This window comes from Misgurnus anguillicaudatus, chromosome 3 (assembly GCF_027580225.2).
Source record: "Misgurnus anguillicaudatus chromosome 3, ASM2758022v2, whole genome shotgun sequence".
In the NCBI taxonomy this organism is placed as follows: Eukaryota; Metazoa; Chordata; class Actinopteri; order Cypriniformes; family Cobitidae; genus Misgurnus; species Misgurnus anguillicaudatus.
In genome coordinates this window covers 3,002,752-3,022,118 of record NC_073339.2, presented here as the reverse complement: position 1 = coordinate 3,022,118, position 19,367 = coordinate 3,002,752, and the positions used below count along the sequence as shown (strand labels likewise).

General features: G+C 40.8%; 1 protein-coding gene across 1 annotated transcript; it reads left to right on the top strand.

The window, feature by feature from the left end:
- The first annotated feature begins 1,170 nt into the window (after nt 1-1,170).
- Nucleotides 1,171-18,025, top strand: LOC141363557 (uncharacterized). Its single transcript, XM_073866408.1, has 3 exons — nt 1,171-1,950; nt 2,046-2,355; nt 16,369-18,025. The coding sequence occupies exons 1-3, from the start codon at nt 1,798-1,800 to the stop codon at nt 17,688-17,690; spliced, it is 1,785 nt and encodes a 594-aa protein (XP_073722509.1). The 5' UTR covers nt 1,171-1,797; the 3' UTR covers nt 17,691-18,025.
- The last annotated feature ends 1,342 nt before the right edge of the window (nt 18,026-19,367 follow it).

Here is a 19,367-nt window from a genome sequence, read left to right as displayed (position 1 = left end):
AGGGTCATTCATTATAGTTCAGTTTTAAACTTCTTTGCATTTTCTATTCTATTACTAACGCTGCGTGTTTTATTTTAGAATTGTAACCCATATTTAGGGCTGCACTGCAGTAATAATATGTTTAGTGTTATAATTGAAATGTATTTATGTATTATAACAGGGTGGGGAACCCTGGTCCTGGAGGGCCACTGTCCTGCAGAGTTCCAAACCTAATTAAACACACCTGAAAATCTAATTCAAGTCTTCAGGATTCCTTGGAAATTAAATTCAGGTGTGTTTGATGAGGGTTGGAACTAAACTCTGCAGGACAGTGGCCCTCCAGGACCCAGGGTTCCCCACTCCTGTATTATAATATTCCAGTATGAGTCTGACGCAAGCGTGCCGCACAAGCCCTGAAAAGTGAAGCCAAAACGTCTCGATCGCCCCCCAGTGACGGGTCCCAGTATAGGTCATAAAGCCCGCCTCCCCATGTTATTCAATGGGACTTGAGACCAACAAAAAAAATTAATTACACTTCAATTATCTTTTTTCCGAAGCTGGTTTCTGTCATGTAATGTAGTTTTTATCACGCTGGTGTAAATTCAAATGTTTGTTTTTAAAATAGGTTTGTGTTTAGTTAGTTATTTAATGATATAAAAACGGTGGTGTCACGTCATGACTGACAGCTGCGATATCGTGTGATATGCGCATTCTACGAGAGCGAGGGCGGGGTTTTGACTTCGCGCCTTCCCTTCCTGCTCACTACTGCGCATGACTGGTCCCGAAATCGCTATTGCGCAGACTCAAGACCCAAGATGTCAGCGCCATATCGGGCAACTGGCGGTGTCATGAGCAATCCAGTCCCCCCGAGCAATTCGGTCTCCCCTAGGACCCCGATTGGTATCTAGCACTAATGCCTGCTCAAAAATGTGTCATTGCAATATCTCGTCTGCATACGCGGCTAGCAAGCCAATTATGTTGTATAAAATAGAAACATTACATTTAAAAAAAAATAAAAGTTAACTAAAAAAAACAATATAATAAACTAATATTTATGTTGCAGACACGTCAGTACTTTTGTGTCATCATCTGCTTTACAAAAACAATACTTTTATTTTTTGTAAATTATTAACATACCTTACGGAATATATATTTTTAATAGTAAAAGTGTAGTAATCATGGCTTATAATTATAATTTAAATGTGTGATTCAACTATGTAGTAATCGTGTTTTGTATAAGTAATTAATGAGTAAGTAATTGTATAAGTAGACAGTCAAAAGTGTAAATGGTACAGTATAATAATCTTAATAATAAAATGACACAAGCAATGTGTAGATCTCCCACCTATAGCCTCATTTATATACTACTATATGAAACATATCATTTAAAAGACATCAACTATAATTTTAACAACGTTCTAACTACATAAATCATAACGCGATTTTGTAGGAATTGTAATAAGGCGCTAAGAAAACTACCCATGAGGAGTTCTTTCAGCCAATGGAGTCGCGCGGGGTCCTAGGGGAGACCGAATTGCCCGGGGGGACCGAATTGCTCACGACACCTGCTTCACTTTTCACCAATGGAAGAGGGCGAAGAGGCGTCGTCCATATTTTTTACAGTCTATGGTCTGACGTTGTTGAGCGTCTTCTCTCTCCAGTACAGCAGGAGGCGCTCTGCAGCTCTTTAGTCTCCGATAAACCCACTAAAGAAAGAAAGAAAGAAAGAGCTCGCGTGTGGTGTATTCTCCGTGTTTTTCTCTCTTGAATGTTTTATTGAGTGTAAACAGAGTCTTGTCTCTGTGTATTTTAGTGTTGATGATGGATGTGATGTGCTGTAAATCAGTAGGAACTGATCTGTCCATGCTGGATATTGATGATTTCATCACAGAAATCTCTCAGCTGAAGAAAGAGGTGGCGTTACTGGAGACAAAGCTGAGATTAAGAGGAGATGAAGGACTGAAGAGAGAGGTTTGTACAGCTTAAACATCCTTTACCTGAATCAGACAACATCAAATCATTTCTAATCTTACTCTGTGTGTGTTTGTTGTGAATCTTCCACACAGGACTCCGAGCTCAGTCTGACTTTACTCTGTTATACTGAGTCAAAGCACACAGACGCTCAGGACACTACAGTGTGTGACAGTAATCAGGACTTACAGGATGATGAATCTACTGATCAAACCTCCACAGAGTCTCTGGATTCTGTCTGTAACGCTGGAGAACAGCAGCAGATCCTGCAGACCAAACTCAACATGTGTTCAGTCAAACTCACGGACTCCTCGAACCTCATGATGGAGACGGGAAGAGAAACCACAGCAGATGAAGATCACACTACGGAAGATGACAGTCATGATGATGCTTTTATTTCTTCAGGTTTGTTTCTTCTGTTGTCTTTTCACAATAGTTCACTCACATGTCTCAGCAAACAGAGAATTTTCCCCTAACGTGTTTGGTTCCATTTTCAACCAGTGGCGAAGCCAGAAATGTTTAAGTGGGTGGGCCTTATTAAAACAGGGTGGGCAAAGCATAGAATGTACATAAACTGGGGGCGTGCACAACAAAGTTTTTACGCCCGTGCTGGGCGTATGTTTTTTCTCAATGGAAGCATGGTGTTTTTCAAAACAGCCAGCAGCTGTCCATTTATTGAAAAAGCTCAGCTCGTCAATGTAAGTTCTCACACGTCCGTTTAATCACAGTGGACGAAGGGCGGGACAACTATCACAACAACCAACCGGCTCACAGCTCAAGTATCACAGCAACCAAAGCCATGTTTAAAAACTTTGGTGTGCACACTACCTAAGCCAAAATTATAAAACAACTTATTAATAACCAACAGTAGCTTGTCTACAGTATATGGGCAGGTGGGGCTGTGCCTGTTTTATACAGTCTATGGGCAGTGCCACACCAAATTATTAATCCACTTGAAAACACAGAACTCAATATAAACTGAATTAGTAAAAGAATTCGTTTTTACGTTATTTACGTTACGTGAACATAGTTCCGAACAATGATATGTCATTCCTTGTCAGCAAAATGCATGACGTGAAAGCGTCATAGGATACGAAGATTCAACAGGTAACGTTAGTGATTTGATTTTACTAAAGAACTCGTTTGAGAGATTGTTATTTAATGAGAAAATGGCCATCAAACAACATGGCGCAATACAAAATTGCATGTGTTGTCATTTAAGTGTACATTTTATTCCAACAACAGTAAATAATACAGCATATGACACAAGACAGAGTCTGCCCCCTTAAATAGTTGACTGGAGTAATACTCCTGACTATAAACTGTAAATAGCACTGACACCACTATAAACATTACGAAAATGTCTGAACTCACCTTTAGATGTCCTACTGTATTAGTCTGAGACGGGGCTTCTGGTTAAAGATGGAGAAAGTCTCGATCATAATAACAAAGTCCAATATCTTTGATCATAATATGTCCCTTCGCGCAAAGAAAAGCAGAAATACATTTCTCAGACGCGCATTTATCATCGATGAGCGTAACGTTACATGTTTTTTATACAGTATGTGGTGAAGAACAGTCTTTGACACAGCATGACGTCATTATCAAAGTAATAAGAGCTTGTTTCATTTTGACGACGTTTGAAAAGATGTCCTCAGTTATCCAACATTTTCATGAGTGATGTATAGTCTCTGTCTCCAAAAGTAAACAGACAACAGCAGATGTCATCGTGGAAAGGCTGTTAAACTCGATGATTTGCGACTCGCTATTTTCAAATTCAGTTCAATCACGTGTAGGCGGAACTAACAATGATTGACGAATCATATTCAACGTTTCATGTTGACAAGCGTGTGCACCTATAGGGTAAAAGAAAACTGCGAAACTGCCTGAACATGCAAACTTGCACTTATATTTTATATTTTAATTATATTTATAATTTTATTACATATATGAAATTATAGTGTGATAAGACGTCTATTCGTAGTACTATTATTTATTTTTGTTGAATTATTAACACATTTGTCGGGAAAATGGCCTTCTGATTGGATGGGCCACAACTCAAAGTGGGCGGGCCCAGGCCCGTCCAGGCCCACCCGTAGCTTCGCCACTGTTTTCAACCCTTTACAGCAGTGTTCAACCCAACTTTTCAGCGTGCGGCCCTCCTTGTTTACGGTGCATTCTTCCGCTCCCCCCCAAAGAAAATTTGACAAAAACTATCTTAAAATTTAACATTGTATAATTTAATATGGTTTGTTTCATTAAAAAGTAGTGCTGTTGGTTAGTATCCTTAGTTTTTGAGGTTAAATTAATGGATTTTACAAAATGTCATAAAACTGTGGCTCCCTGGCACCAATTCGCGGCCCCCAATTGGCTAGAACATTTTTGGCTAGGACACTTTTAGGGCACTCGCTGTATGTATGTATGAACACTGAAAAAACACTGGTTGCACATGATTTAAGTAAGTTTTTTCCCCAATGAAATGTGACGTAATTTAATTATGTACATCAGTTCAACATGATTTAAACAAGTTTTCTTAAAATTAAATGAATGTTAATTAATTGAATCATGTGCAACCGGTGTCCACAAGTTTTTTCAGTGTTTGTTATCTGCATGTTGTTGGTCATGGCCGATATATCCTGTCAATCAAAAGAGAACAGGAAAATGCAATGAATTTGAGCTATGTATATAGAAAATAGGGATCCACCGATATGGATTTTTTTGTGCCGATGCCCAGTGTCGGCGCCACGAGCGGGCCCTAGGGGGCATGGCCCGGCCACTTGAGTCACTGTGCCCCCTTACTTCTCAAAATAACAATGAACTTAATAATTTTAAAAAATGTGCTGCAAATACATTTTGTTATACAATGAATACTGATTAAAATTCGGAGTATAATTAATAAAAAATAATAATTAAAATACTAACCCACAATGCAATGCTAACATAGTCAGCCAGTTACATACACGCAGCCACTACATTTGAACAACACAAATTCTTGTGCTTTCCCAGTGTTTTGTCTGCACTGAAAGTTACTGTCACGTTCGGGGGCTCAATCACCATGCGTGAGAACTCATTTTCTGTCTAAATAATGTATACTTGTAAGTCTTGGCTTTTGAGCAAGACGAAGAAATTTCGCGACAATTAAAAGGATCTTCTTAAAATGTTTTAAGTCCTCTCGTCTCCTGCAGCTCTTCTGAAGGTAAACGCATAGTTCATTCTGGTGTTAGATATGTCAGTAACATTGTTTTCTTTTGCTGTTATTTGGTTATGTACTGGTCTTTATGATTTGCGTGAGTTATCCAGTCTTGCACTTTAACGTCATTAATATAAGTTATGGTTTTACTATAGTGAGGGATTTATTTGCGACAACAACTTGGCTGGCTGTAACAATCCCGCTAATTTCACGGCTAGTTGCTATATGAGTAAATATATAGACATAACATTTTGATTTGATGTCTTTTATTAGCTTATTTTTAAGAAATACAAACCTTCTGGGAAAACGTTTCCAGACGCGTTAAAACAAGTTAAAAGTCAAAAGACGAACATTCGGTTTAATCATTGTAAATACAATCTCATATACGTTATTAATTATGCATATTTATTCTGTATTAATTCGTAGGTATTAAACTGTCCCTGTTAACGTGACTCGCTCGCAGTACCCTGAGGCTGTGTTTCAGGCGGTTGTTCAAGGAATAAAATACCTTTGAATGTTGCGACTGGCCAATCAGTACCAAGCATTTTACAGTGCCATGTAGTAATAATAATAATAATAATAAAATAATAAGATGAACCAGGTGCCCCCCTAGTAAAACAGGAGGCCCGCTCATTCTGTATTCTCTGGCGCCGACACTGCCGATGCCGATACCGATTTTTTTTCCATCAGCCTTAGCCGATGACCGATACAGGCTGCCGATTTTCTTTAGCCGATATTTGGAGCCGATACTGCTTTTTCTCATTCAGTTTATATCATAAAAATGACACAATGATAAAACCAAATGTTACAACTCTTAATTTAAAAAAAGGAACATTTACTGAACTATATTTAACAAATAGTAAGAAAAGGTGAGGTAGAACAAGTAAGAAAATCCAGTGCTGCTTAAAATACATAAATAAAATAATAATTACACCATTGCACACAATAGCAGCAACCAAGCAGCATAACAAGGGGAACACTTTACTTTATCCATGAAAGTAACCAACTATTTACAACCTATTTAATGCTTAGGTCTAAGTTTTAGTGCACTTAACTTAATCTCTTGTAGAGCAAATGTCTTTAATAAGAAGACAAGGAAAATGTAAACAGCAATACTGATCAAAAAACAACTTAAGAATTCTGAATAACATGCCAAATGCCCCACTTCTGTACCTCACACACCCTAGTGCCCTATAATAAATGCGAGGGATAGTTAGTTTGCCTCAGCTCGCTTATAACGCATAAAACTGAACAAATACATGAGGATTTGTGTACGGACTTCGGTCAGATAATAGAGCGCGTGCACGTGGGAGAGGTGCAGTGAAAGAGACATGGATGAGAGAGGGCATGTATCTTTGCGCTCCCAGTGAACGGAAATGTTGACAAAACTTACAAAAAAACACTTCTCCGGTCACATAAAAGTCATGTGTGAACTGTTTGGAACTAAGTGCTTTGGGTCGAATTTCTTATTTTCGCTGACGAAAATTCTGCGAAACTCCGCGTTAACAACCATAAACGTATGCAACCATGAAATGCGCTCTCCACAATGACGAGAAACTATCAGCAATGGATATTGATTTTTAGCCTTTTACTACTACATATATTTATGGAGATGAGAATTAAAAACCCACCCTGTCCAGCTATGATCAGCTGTTCGGCTGATCACATGACCTGCGTTCGCTTGCGGCATTATGAGCACGCGTCGCGTCCAAACGTCAGACTGGTGGTCGCTGAATAAAACTCCTATAAATACCACAAAATCACGGAACAACGTCAGCATTATATAATCCTATGACCAGTGTTCGTAACAGCTGCCGTATGCATACGGTTAGCCTAAAAGCTATTTGAAGCTCCCTAAATACAATGGCAAGCAGTTTTATAGGCATTCGCGTTTTCCATTAGGACAATATCACAGACAAGGATACACATGTATATGTGTCTTCGAGCGCAGCACGCACAGTTGGCTTTTGGGGAAACTGGCTGTGTGCACTGTGAGCATTCCCATGCACGTGTTGCGCTCCAGCTCCGGATATCTCAGGCTCACGCCCTCACGGATCCGGTCCCGCTTCTGTCGAGGCAAAGTGGTGACTGCACTCGTGCGTGCAGGCGGCGGTATCCTCGCCTACACCCGTGACATCTGTCTCTCTCTAGGAAGCTTCTTAGCGGCGGTTGCACTCGTGGGAGTCGCCATATGATTTCCCTCTCTCTCTCTCTCTCGCCGGATCAGGAAGGCGCCCTGCGTGAGAGCCATATATTTTCAACTGTCTATCTCCGGAGAGATGGATCATCTTTATAATCCGCTTACTGTTTAAGGCTAAACATGCAGTTTCCATGTGAAGCCTCCTCTTTTTACAGTATGAACGTATTATATATACATACGTTTTTACACCTGTATGTGTAGGCTATGTATGTATATCTGCCTGTCACAGCCTGCATGAGCTGTTTGTCACTGTTTGATGAGTCAAACAGTGATTTTGTGTCTATGCGGTGTATTGCTTGTACAGCTGTGCACAGCATTTATTCTCCTGATCGGCCGCTGGCGCGCCATAATTCAGATAATGATTTTGTGTGTTAAGATTCGAGACCCTCATCTGCTGAGGCGGGTGACGTCTTCGTTCGTGGTACTCACTTTCTTATTGAATCAAAGCAGCTCTCACCTCATTTATGGTGCCTGCTTCCCTTTGGTGTGTAGTACGACAGGCAGCCGCCATTAACCTTCACCTGCATACAGCTGGCTCCAGTAGTGGAGCATGGCTGAATTCTTGTGCAGGAGGCTGTAGAACCTCCACATGAGAGAAATGACAGCTTACAGCCTTTACTTTATTGTTCCAAAAGAAGGGGACTTGTAATCGTTCAGTGATGCGGCTCAGTTCTATGCTGTGACTGAAACCGATTGTGATGCAATCAGATCCGAGGACTGATTCCTTACATTAGAGCTTATGTCTCCATTCAACATGGGAGGGTTTTCCCTGAGGGGAAACCCATCTCGCACGATCAAAGTTACGCACCGTTGTTTGCGTGCTTTGGGAACAGGAAGAAAGCCATGGCTTCTGTCCCAAGGTCCTGTGTTGGGTGCGCGTTGTCGATGTGTGACACTGATAACAGACGCGTCCCTCACAGGTTGTTGTGATTATGGAAAGCCAAAAGAATCAAAATCGCTGAAACTCATCAGATATGGCACTGAAATTGCCTTGGAAATGATGGTGGTATGGGTTGGACTCCCATTTCCTTCCAGACCTGAGAAGCCATCATGTACTTGTCCAGATAGACATCACATCAGTGGTTGATTAATAAATTATTAAGGAGATCTGCTATCAAAATCATGCATCGTTGCCTGCGTGCTCTGGTGGTGTGGAGAAAACCTTGGTTTCCATTCTAAGGCCTGTTTTTGGGTGCGTGCTGCTGGTGTGACACTGACAACAGACGCACTCCCCACAGGTTGCAGTACAGTATGGAAGGCCGAGACGTCCAAAACTTCACTACATTATTGATTTTGGGATAATGGCATTGTGTTCTCTGGACAAACTGTGCTCGTTGACGACAATTTAGATCCCAGGCCACTTGAATATGGCAGATGCCCTGTATGGCAACACCCATTGCTGGGGAGTTGAGACTCCAGCCAGATGTGGTGAACCCCATTTGGAGAGGATTTGGACGCGCAGAGGTAGATCTGTTTGCGTCTCAGGACCGCACACACTGCCCAATGTGGCTTTCTTTTTTCCACAATCACTCTGCCACAGAAGTTCTGGAGGAAGCTTGCCAGAGATATGGCCTATCGGTTTGGCCTCTAAGGGGGCCAGGCTCGTAGGCTCAGGTCTCCCAACTGAGGTTGTGGAGACTAGGGCTGCACGATTCGGAGAAAAAATCTAATTGCGATTTTTCTGATCAAAATTGCGATTCGCGATTTAAAGTGCGATTCATTAGTATATAATAAAAGAGGTACATCCAGGTTTGTTGTGGTGGTTTTAATAGCACCAAAGAAAGATGCTGTGCTACTGTTTATTTAAAACCTCTTAAACATTTTACCAAGTTGTCTGCAGGACTTTGCTATTCTGCAGACAAACTTTTTTTTAAATCTAAGAACATAAAAAAAATACAATTTAAAAATTTTTTTTGAAAGTTTTATTTAAAATAACATATAGGCCAATGTATTTTGGCTGTCACTACAACAATGCTTCTTACAAGCAAATGTTTAGTTTTTCTTTTAATCATAAGACTATACTCATCTTGTTTTACTTTTCAGGCATCTGTAATAAATGTAAATATATTAGTTATTAGAATCTATGATTTAACATAAGCAAAAAATACAAATAAAAGACTGCACAGTCCTCACTGTAGGATTTTAAATGTGGAGCTGCAGAAGCTTGTTCAGTTAAGAGTAAGGAGTGATTTTAATTTTTGGTGTGTTATAAACATTTCTGACACAGAAAGCACCAGGTTACTGTCACTTTAAGACACAAGACAGCTTTAAAACTGCTCTGCTTCAATATAGCCTACTGATAAACATCCAGCTGTTTATGTTCACTTAGACAAGAAGGAAAACTTAAGTTTAGTGATCACGCGTGTGCTGACTGCTCTCTCTGTGTGCGCGCTTCATGAACCCTCATGCCTGTAAATATTCAAAGCGGTGCAGATGTGCGCGTGCAAGAAAGTATAATGTACCTCTTTCGTCTGCTGTGTTCCGGGCTTTAATGAAACCTGCTTATAGTCTGATGAGGCGCTTGTCATTGTTTGCGATGCATGACGAGAAACGGACGTATATACACCTTTCTTTAAGTCCAACATTACACAAAAGGGAAATGTTTTCGCGCATTTCTGTTCTTTCATTTGCCGGTTAATGAGTTATAATGCGTTTTTAAAATGACTGAATCCAAAATCTGCCGACTTCATGACATTCCACGTTGTGCATTTAATTCCATTTGTATGAATTTCGCGATTCTGTCCGTGTTTTCCTCATCGCGGAAATCATATGGCCGTACAATTTGTTGAGGAGTTGAACTGCTGCTCGCGCTCATGTTTTCCAAATGGTGTGATGACGTGTAGTCAGCACCACAGTGTTCATGCACTCTATTGGTCTAAACTGCATCAAACGTAAAATGCGCATGAAGCGAACTGTCAAAAACTGCGTACTAGATGATTGTTAGATTGTTTTGAATCGAAATAATCGCATTTCTTGCGATTCGAAAATCGCATCCATTCACATCGCGATTTCGGTTTAAAAACGATTAATCGTGCAGCCCTAGTGGAGACCATATTTTACTCCTGTTGAACCCAGTTAACTGCCCTGTTTATGTGGTGCTGAGGTTTTTGTAGGAGCAATTCCCTGCTGGTTTAACTCCTTCCACTCTTAAGGTTTAGGTGGCAGCAGTCTCTGCCTACCATACTCCTCTGGAAGGATGTCATGCTCTCAACTGAGGTTGTGGAGACCATATGATTACTCCAGAGCTCCCCCAGGAGCTTAGGCACTAAGTGGAGAAACTTCACCTCATGGTGTTCAGCTCACCTGACAGACCCAGTCAACTGTCCTGTTTATGTGGTACTGAGGTTTCTGCAAGAGCAATTCTCTGCTGGCTGGCTGGCTGGCTTACTTCCTTCCACTCTTAAGGTTTAGGTGGCAGCAGTCTCTGCCTACCATACTCCTGGAAGGATGTCATGCTCTCAACTGAGGTTGTGGAGACCATATGATTACTCCAGAGCTCCCCCAGGAGCTTAGGCACTAAGTGGAGAAACTTCCCCTCATGGTGTTCAGCTCACCTGACAGACCCAGTCAACTGCCCTGTTTATGTGGTACTGAGGTTTCTGCTGGAGCAATTCTCTGCTGGCTTAATTCCTTCCACTCTTAAGGCTTAGGTGGCAGCAGTTTCTGCCTCTACCATACTCCTTCTAGAAGGACCTCATATCTCGTCTGGACAACCCTCAAGAGAGCTTTATGTCCTTAAGTGGAGAATATTTCACCTATTGGTGTTTAACTCCTCTTACAAACCCAGTCAACTGCCCTGTTTATGTGGTAATGAGGTTTCTGCAGCAGCAATTCTCTGCTGGCTTAACTCATTCCACCCTTAAGGTCTAGGTGGCAGCAGTCTCTGCCTACCATGCTCCTTTGGAAGGACCTCATGCTCCCAAATGAGGTTGTGGGAACCAGATGATTACTTCAGAGCTCCCTCAACGAGGAAGCTTATGCCCTAAAGTAGAGAAACTTCAACTTTCGGTGTTCAGCTCACCTGACAGACCCAGTCAACTGCCCCTTGATGTGGTACTGAGGTTTCTGCAGGAGCAATTCTCTGCTGGGTTAACTCCTTCCACCCTAAGGTTTAGGTGGCAGCAGTCTCTGCCTACCATACTCCTTTGGAAGAATGTCATGCTACCAACTGAGGTTGTGGAGACCGTATCATTACTCCACCTTTAAGGTATAGGTGGCAGCAGTTTCTGCCTACCATACACTTCTGGACTCTCTGAGGGCAGTCTACATACCACGCCACCTGAATGTGGCAGATGCCCCTTCGAGACAACAGACATCTCCGATAGGAGTGGAGACTTCATCTAGATGTGGTGAACCACATCTGGAAAAGGTTTGGATGCACAGAGGTAGATTTGTTTGCATCCCAGGACACCACACTTTGCCCACTGTGGTTTTCCATGGTACAGGCGTGGCCGAGGCTACGTCTGTATGCCTCCCCCCCCCCCCCCCGTTTTGTTTGTCCCTCCACGGGGAAACTTTATTCCCTTAAGTGGGAAATTTTCACCTCTTGGTTATCAGCTCATCTGACAGACCCAGTTTACTGCCCTGTCGACGTAGTTCTGAGGTTTCTGCAGGAGCGTTTCTGAGTTTACTCCTTCCATCATTAAGGTTTAACGGCAGCAGTTTCTGCCTACAATACTCTTGTGAAAGGCTCATCAGTGGGTAGACACCCATAAGTGGCTCGCTTTCCTTGTGGCACTCGGGTGCCTACTTGGGACCTAGCGGTCTGCTGGAAGGGCTCTCGTTAGCTCCATTCGAGCCACTTGAGACTTCGCCAGATAGGTTTCTGGCCTTAAGACTGTTCCTTCTGCTATTACCTCTCTTAAGCGAGTGGGGGACCTTCAGGCCCTGTCAGTATCCCCTGCAGGTCTGAGTTTGCGCCAGGGATAGCTAAGGCTTTTCTATACCCAAAGCCAGGTTATGTTCCCAAGGTGCTGAACTATGTGCCGAGGCACATTGTTCTGCAGGCCCTCTGTCCTCCCCCCTTCAGGAGCACGGACCAGGAAAAGCTGAATTTGGTGTGTCCTGTGCGAGCACTGGATACATATATTTACAGGACTGCTCAGTGGAGGAGTCCGAGCAGTTATTTGTGTGCTTTGGTTCACCCAGAAAAGGTTTACCGGTGACCAAGCAGACTTTGTGCAGATGGATGGTGGATGCTATCTCACTGGCTTATGAACATCAGGGTATACCCTCACCCATCGCTGTGAGTGCCCACTCTACTCGGGGTATGGCTGCCACTGAGGCCTTAGGGTCGTTCCCCAAAGCGTTGCTATGGCGACCTCGAAAGGGAACGTCTCAGGTTACGTATGTAACCCTGGTTCCCTGAGAAGGGAACGAGACGCTGCGTCTCCATGCCATACTCCCTGCATCCCTGCAGGCATTTGCTTCGGCACTTGTAGCGAGTGTGTTTGTGTGGGATGCCGCCTTATACCCCTGGTCCGCACGGTCAGTATACAATTATCTCATCATTGTTTATGTTTTACACGTGCTTCAGATTAGTCATGCCGAGGCGTTCCCCGAAAGCGTTGCTATGGCGACGCAGCGTCTCGTTCCCTTCTCAGGGAACCAGGGTTACATACGTAACCTGAGACGTTTTTTGGGGGGTGTCCTTTAAAATGCAATTGAGCAGATGAAATGCAACTGATGCCCACAATGGTGGTTTGTTGAAATAGAAATTCAATTGTGCTGTTAATTATTTTTTTATCTCTTTATTTCTCTCTGAACTAAATGACATTGCCATGATTGGATAGTTCAGAAAGTTTTCTAAGTTGATAGCAACACTGGGGACCCAATTATAGCACTTAAACATGGGAAAAGTCAGTTTACCATGCCATGACCCCTTTAACATCGTTTGCAACAAATAATGTGTTTGATAAACACTGTTGCTTTGGTAGTTTTTGTATGGTGGTTTTCATTGGTTTAATGATTGATTATACACTGGTACTATATGTTACACTGGATTATTGTTTCCACAAATATATTTTGTCTCACAAAGCAGTAAGAAGCACTGAAAGTTTTGTGTCTTGTGCTACAATTATAATAAAAAACTAAGTTAAGTTTGTTATAGGCCAAGGTTTATTAAAAGTAATAAGCAGAGAGTATGTCATCTTAGATAAGAAGTGTCTGATGTAACTATATAAATATGGAATCAGAGACGTTGGGGATAGTCTTATATAAAGTAAATTTTGTTTGGCACCTGGAAACCTTTGCTTCTGAGTTTTTCTTATAAAGAAATGAATTAAGACAAAGAGCAGACATTTTACCACTTCACTGCAAAGACCTCAAAGTAAAAAACAAGAGTCAAACTGCCCAACTAAAGAGACCACTGATCACCATAATTGTGACCAAATAATTTAAAAATAAAGTCAGTCCACTTTGTCAGTTGATTTAATCTAAGGCAAGGGCTGGAAGTTAGTTGTAGTTCTTGTGTTTCTCTTCAGAGATTCTGCTCATTTTCAGATGTCTTGAATAATCAAATAATAATCACTTGAATGATCACTTAGGTGTCTTATTAAGTCTAACATTGCTTCAGTGTTACTTTAGCTCGTTAGCTGGTTATACTTATTTATACCACGGGTCTGTTGAATGCTGTAGTCCAGCGGTTCCCAAACTTTTTTTCCTGCGCACCCCCTTCTATGTCCCGACCGGGTTGGCGCACCCCCAAACCCCACTTAAAAAAAATAAAGACTCGCCATAAATACTCATTTTTAATCATGTTCAAAATAACCAGGGGCTGGTTTCACCGGCAGGACGTAAAGAAGTTGGGTGTAAGTCCTACGTCTGGCTTTGCTACGTCTGACATTGTGAAAAATATTTACGCCTGTGTTGCACCATCTGAAACTACGACTAGACGCAGCTACGCTCAGCGTGGATGATGCGCGCCCCGTGTATGCGTTTAATATTTAGACGCCATTCGAGTTTACTATGGTAAGAAACGTACACTTACTGCCGCCAGCTAATAGATGACATATGAGAGCTTTCCTCATGTTCACCAGTGCGCTCTCCCTCAAGATGCGTGCGTCACGTGCAGACCCATCAAACACATTCACAAAAGCCTTTACAGTTCGCACAAAAGGTGTATAACAGTTTGCAGATTCATTATAACAGCTCAAGTTTCAAACAAAATTAAATGAAAGCTTTTAATAAGTTCTCTACAGTGTCTTTGTAAGAATTTATGTATTTTATTATAAAAATTAATTGCCGGTCTCTCTACCATGCATGAAAGCACATTGCTCGCGTATCCTGTGCATTAGACGTGCCCATGTCTCGTCACATTTCATTATTTCTATTTTTGCCATAGAAAAAAGTCTCTCTCTCTTGGTCCCTCTCCTCCTTCGTGACTAACAACTTTATCATAAGACGTCCCACTTGACAGTTTCCCTGATTTCAGCCAGTTAAGCATATTTATAATATGGAATGAATGAAACGAGTTGACGCGCATATAGCGGCTGCAGTGCATAACAGAAGAGCAGTGCGTAGAAAAAGAAAGCAGCTGTCTTCTACGTTTCTATCAAAAACTAAAAGTATAGTTTTTTTATTTAAAATAAAAGCGATTACAAAGGAAATGTTTACTGTTCATGTTTTTTATTCATTTATTGTATGGAAAAATCCCACTTAAAGAACCAGACCGCCATTAGATTTTTCCACTCGCGCACCCCCCGGTGGCAGCTCGCGTACCCCTGGGGGTGCGCGTACCACACTTTGGGAATCCCTGCTGTAGTCTGATTGGCACCAGAGGTATGTTTGTGATAACCATGGTATAAGTGGAATAATTGACTCCGGTCCTTTGAATTATTAGAAAATAATGCACACCCGCGGTGTTACGGCACTTTGCTTTGCTTCGTGCTGCATTGCACCTTGGGTGTGCATTATTTTCTTATAATTCAATTATAATAATTCAATGGATTTTGCTGATACAGACTTTTAATTCATCCGTCTTTGGGGAAAAATGCCCTATTTGGATAGTAATTGTTTCTTATGTGATGTCTGTAAAATAAATTTGCATACATACTCAGCGATAAAACATATGTTTGGATGAACATAAATTTGCAGAGAACATTCATCCATGCAGTCCATGTGTCTGTAGCATATGGTTTTAAAGTACAGCAAGACAGTTTCGAGAGTAGCCAGTTGATGCAACCCCTCCAGAGCGGTTGATGACGACACAACTCTTTGTGATTGGTCGCCTCACAAATGACAAGAATCATGTGTGTTTCAAGTATAATCCAACCTTCAGTTTCACTAATGAACATTATAAATTCACGTTTTTAACAGGTAATACTCGTTTATATAGCTGAATGTCATTGTTGTGAATTAGACTTGTTTTTCTTTTTTCCTTTTTACTAAATTTCCCACAATCCTCTGCAGACTGCATCACCGATTGTCAGTGTACTTGATTAAACATAATCCCCAGATGAGACCTCATTTCCTTTCTTTGTTCTTTTGTATTGGTGAGGTGTTGGTCTGAAGATTGGCACTCAACCTGAGTTAAGTCGCATTTGTCGACTGCATACGTCATGTATTTCACGTTCTGAATAGATAAACCTCGATGACATATGCAGTCGGCGAATGCGACTTTCAAAGGACCCACCCGAAATCCTGGCTAGGACGTGTCTGGGAAAAATGGCACGTATGGTCACCCTAACTTTTCATCATTTCAGATATGAAGGTGTTAAAAATGCTTGCAAAGAAAGTCGCCCCGGACTACATTTTGAAAACCCCTGGTCTTAAACAATGTGCAGAGTTAATTTTCATTGATCCTCTTTTATAAACTCATTCAGATGGGAATACATTTCCACACTGCTTGGGAATTTTTAAATGGGTGGTCAGAGAAAAACGTAGATATTATGTATTCGGGTGGCAATAAAATCATAGACTACTCCCTGTAAATGTTGAAAATACTTTACGTCCCCATGAGAAAGAATTACAGTCCAAATAGGGCTTAAGAGTGAAAAGAGGATTTTAATTCTTATCATGTTTCTTTCAGATGTGAAGAGTAAATCATTTTTGGATGCAGAAATAACGTCCTCCACATCAGAAGAGAGACTGACAGCACAAACTCAAGAGAAAAAACATCATTCAGAAGAGCACAGAGAGAAGAAGAAGAAGAAGTTTCACTGTAAACAGTGTGGGAAGGGGGGTTTTGTCTTCTTATCTCAGCTGAAAGTTCACATGAGGACACACAGTGATGAAAAGTCTTTCTACTGCACTGAATGTGGCCATTACTTCAGAACCAAAGCAAATCTTGATGCTCATCAGAGAATTCACACAGGAGAGAAACCATACGAGTGTCCTCACTGTGAGAAGAAATTCTCACAAAAACATCATCTGAAGAAACACATGCTTTTACACACTAATGAGAGACCGTATCAGTGCAGTGAATGTGGAAAAACCTTTAAGGATTCAGGTTCATTAAAATTACACCAGAATATTCACTCTGAGGAGAAACTCCATCAATGTTCACACTGTGATAAAGTTTTCAGTCATGAATCTCATCTGATAATCCATGAGAGAGTTCACACTGGAGAGAAACCTTACGTCTGTGATGTCTGTGGGAAGAGTTTCAGTCAACATTACAATTTAGTGTCACACCAGAAAACTCATACAGGTGAAAGACCTTACAAATGCTCTCAGTGTGAGAAGACGTTTACTCAGTCATTTTCCTTAAAAACCCATGAGAGAATTCATACTGGAGAGAAACCTTACTACTGTAGTGTTTGTGGGAAGAATTTTAATCAACGTGAAAATTTAGTGAGACATCAGAGAATTCATACTGGAGAGAAACCTTACTACTGTAGTGTTTGTGGGAAGTGTTTCAGTCAAAATTACAGTTTAGTAAAACACCAGAGAACTCATACAGGTGAAAAACCTTACTACTGTAGTGTTTGTGGGAAGAATTTTAATCAACGTGAAAATTTAGTGAGACACCTGAGAACTCATACAGGTGAAAGACCTTACAAATGCTCTCAGTGTGAGATTACGTTTGCTCGGTTAAGTACCTTAAAAGTACATGAGAGACTTCATACTGGAGAGAAACCTTACCACTGTAATGTCTGTGGGAAGAGTTTCAGTCAACATGGCAATTTAGTGTCACACCAGAGAATTCATACAGGTGAAAAACCTTTCAAATGCTCTCAGTGTGAGAAAACGTTTAATCTTTCAAGTATGTTAAAAGTCCATGAGAGAGTTCATACGGGAGAGAAACCTTACGTCTGCTCGATCTGTGAAGAGAGATTTGCTAATGTAGGACCTTTTAAGACTCATCAGAAAAAACATGCTGAAGAACAAACTACACTGAAATCATCATAGTTCCTTAAAGAATTTTGAAATGAATGTTTAACACACTAGAACAAAAACAATTGTTTTCTATAAATGACATTAAATGAGGTTATTTGCACCACAAAAAAGATAAAAAAAATTGGACACTGTTGAATTTTCCCTCTTTTGCCCAGGTCGACCAATGAGATCTGATCATAACGCCACATTCCCAGAGCCTCTGGTGTATCTCAAAAGAGTGAGACGTTGCGGTACAGCACACAAAACTGTATTTACAGCGCATGATGCAATCACACCATTGAAACATTTACGAAACTTTTAAAGTGATCGAAGGACATCCTGAAATACAAATGAAAACGATCAAGATAGTTTCAACTCTTGTATCAATCTAATGAACACCCCCTGCTCTTCTCGTTCCTGAAGAATGGAGCGTAACCAATAACGAACATTCTAATGGTTTTATTGGGAATTTTATTGGTTCTAATGGAATATGGCCCAAAACACACTACACTCCTATTGGTATTTTAATGGAAACCATTAGAATTTTCTGTAATGGTTTTATTGTTTTTTTCAGCAGGGGTACACAGAGTCGTAGTTGAATGACAAGGGGAAATATCGCATTCATATTCACAGGCGATTAATCCGTGATTATGAATGCGATATTTCCCCGCTTATCGGTGAGCTACGGCTCTGTGTAGTAAATACCGCTCCATCTGAAAGCAGCTGATGGTGATTTATTACTACTCCAGGAACGGCTTTACTGATGAGATGCACGTGACAATCGCATGCGATTAATTGTGCAGCCTAATGTCAAGAGAATGTTGTGATGTCCACTGTCAGCGTTTGGTATAATAACACCTCCTCATTTTAGCCAGAGCATCGGAAATACAACTAAGATTGTTTAATAAAACATCTTTATTTTAATCAAATCACTTCGTCTCTGTTGATTTGAAGTATAAACTGACAACAGAATTAATATTAGCATAGCATAACGTACTGAGTTTATTCTTTAAAATGTCATCTATGCATTTTTCACTTACCAAATCACTTCTATAATACCCTTGACATTGTACTAAACATGAAGTATAAACATAACAGCAAAATGTTCCCAGATAGCCAGCAACCATTAATGTTAAAAACTGTTAATTTTTGATTGTTTGTTGCATTAAATTAATACCACATTTGCAACCTCAATTAGTGTAAAAAAAATACATTTCAACAAACCACCATTATGGTGATCAATGTTTGCTTTAGAAGGGCTTTTGACTTTTAATTTAAAGCTATGACCTGTTTCTTGTTTGTGTGAATGTTAGATGTTACATTCTATCGTATACATATACACACAAACATAACACAAAGCTAAAGTGTAAAAATAAGTCTTTAAACTGGTTTTAAAAACATCCAGTGATGGAGAGACTCTAATGCACAAAGGTAGGCTGTTCCAAAGCTTTGGGGCGGCTACAGAGAAAGCTCAATCTCCTTTTGATTTGCAAGGAGAACGAGGGACAGAGAAAAGTAACTGATCACAGGATCTTAATGACCTAACAGTTGTGTATGGCTTAATAAGATCAGAAATATAATCCGGAGCCAATGTGTGCAATGCTTTGTATGTGAATAGAACAGGGATGGGCAACTTGTGTCCTGGAGGGCCGGTGTCCAGCAAACTTAAGCTCCAACCATAATAAAACACACCTGAAGCAGCCAATTAAG

What these genes read in the sequence shown, in the direction of transcription:
- LOC141363557 (XM_073866408.1), top strand. Translation starts at nt 1,798, where the DNA reads ATGATGGATGTGATGTGCTGTAAATCAGTAGGAACTGATCTGTCCATG. An exon ending in ATGAAGGACTGAAGAGAGAG is followed by an intron (nt 1,951 to 2,045) that starts GTTTGTACAGCT and finishes TCTTCCACACAG; the next exon opens with GACTCCGAGCTCAGTCTGAC. An exon ending in TGATGCTTTTATTTCTTCAG is followed by an intron (nt 2,356 to 16,368) that starts GTTTGTTTCTTC and finishes TGTTTCTTTCAG; the next exon opens with ATGTGAAGAGTAAATCATTT.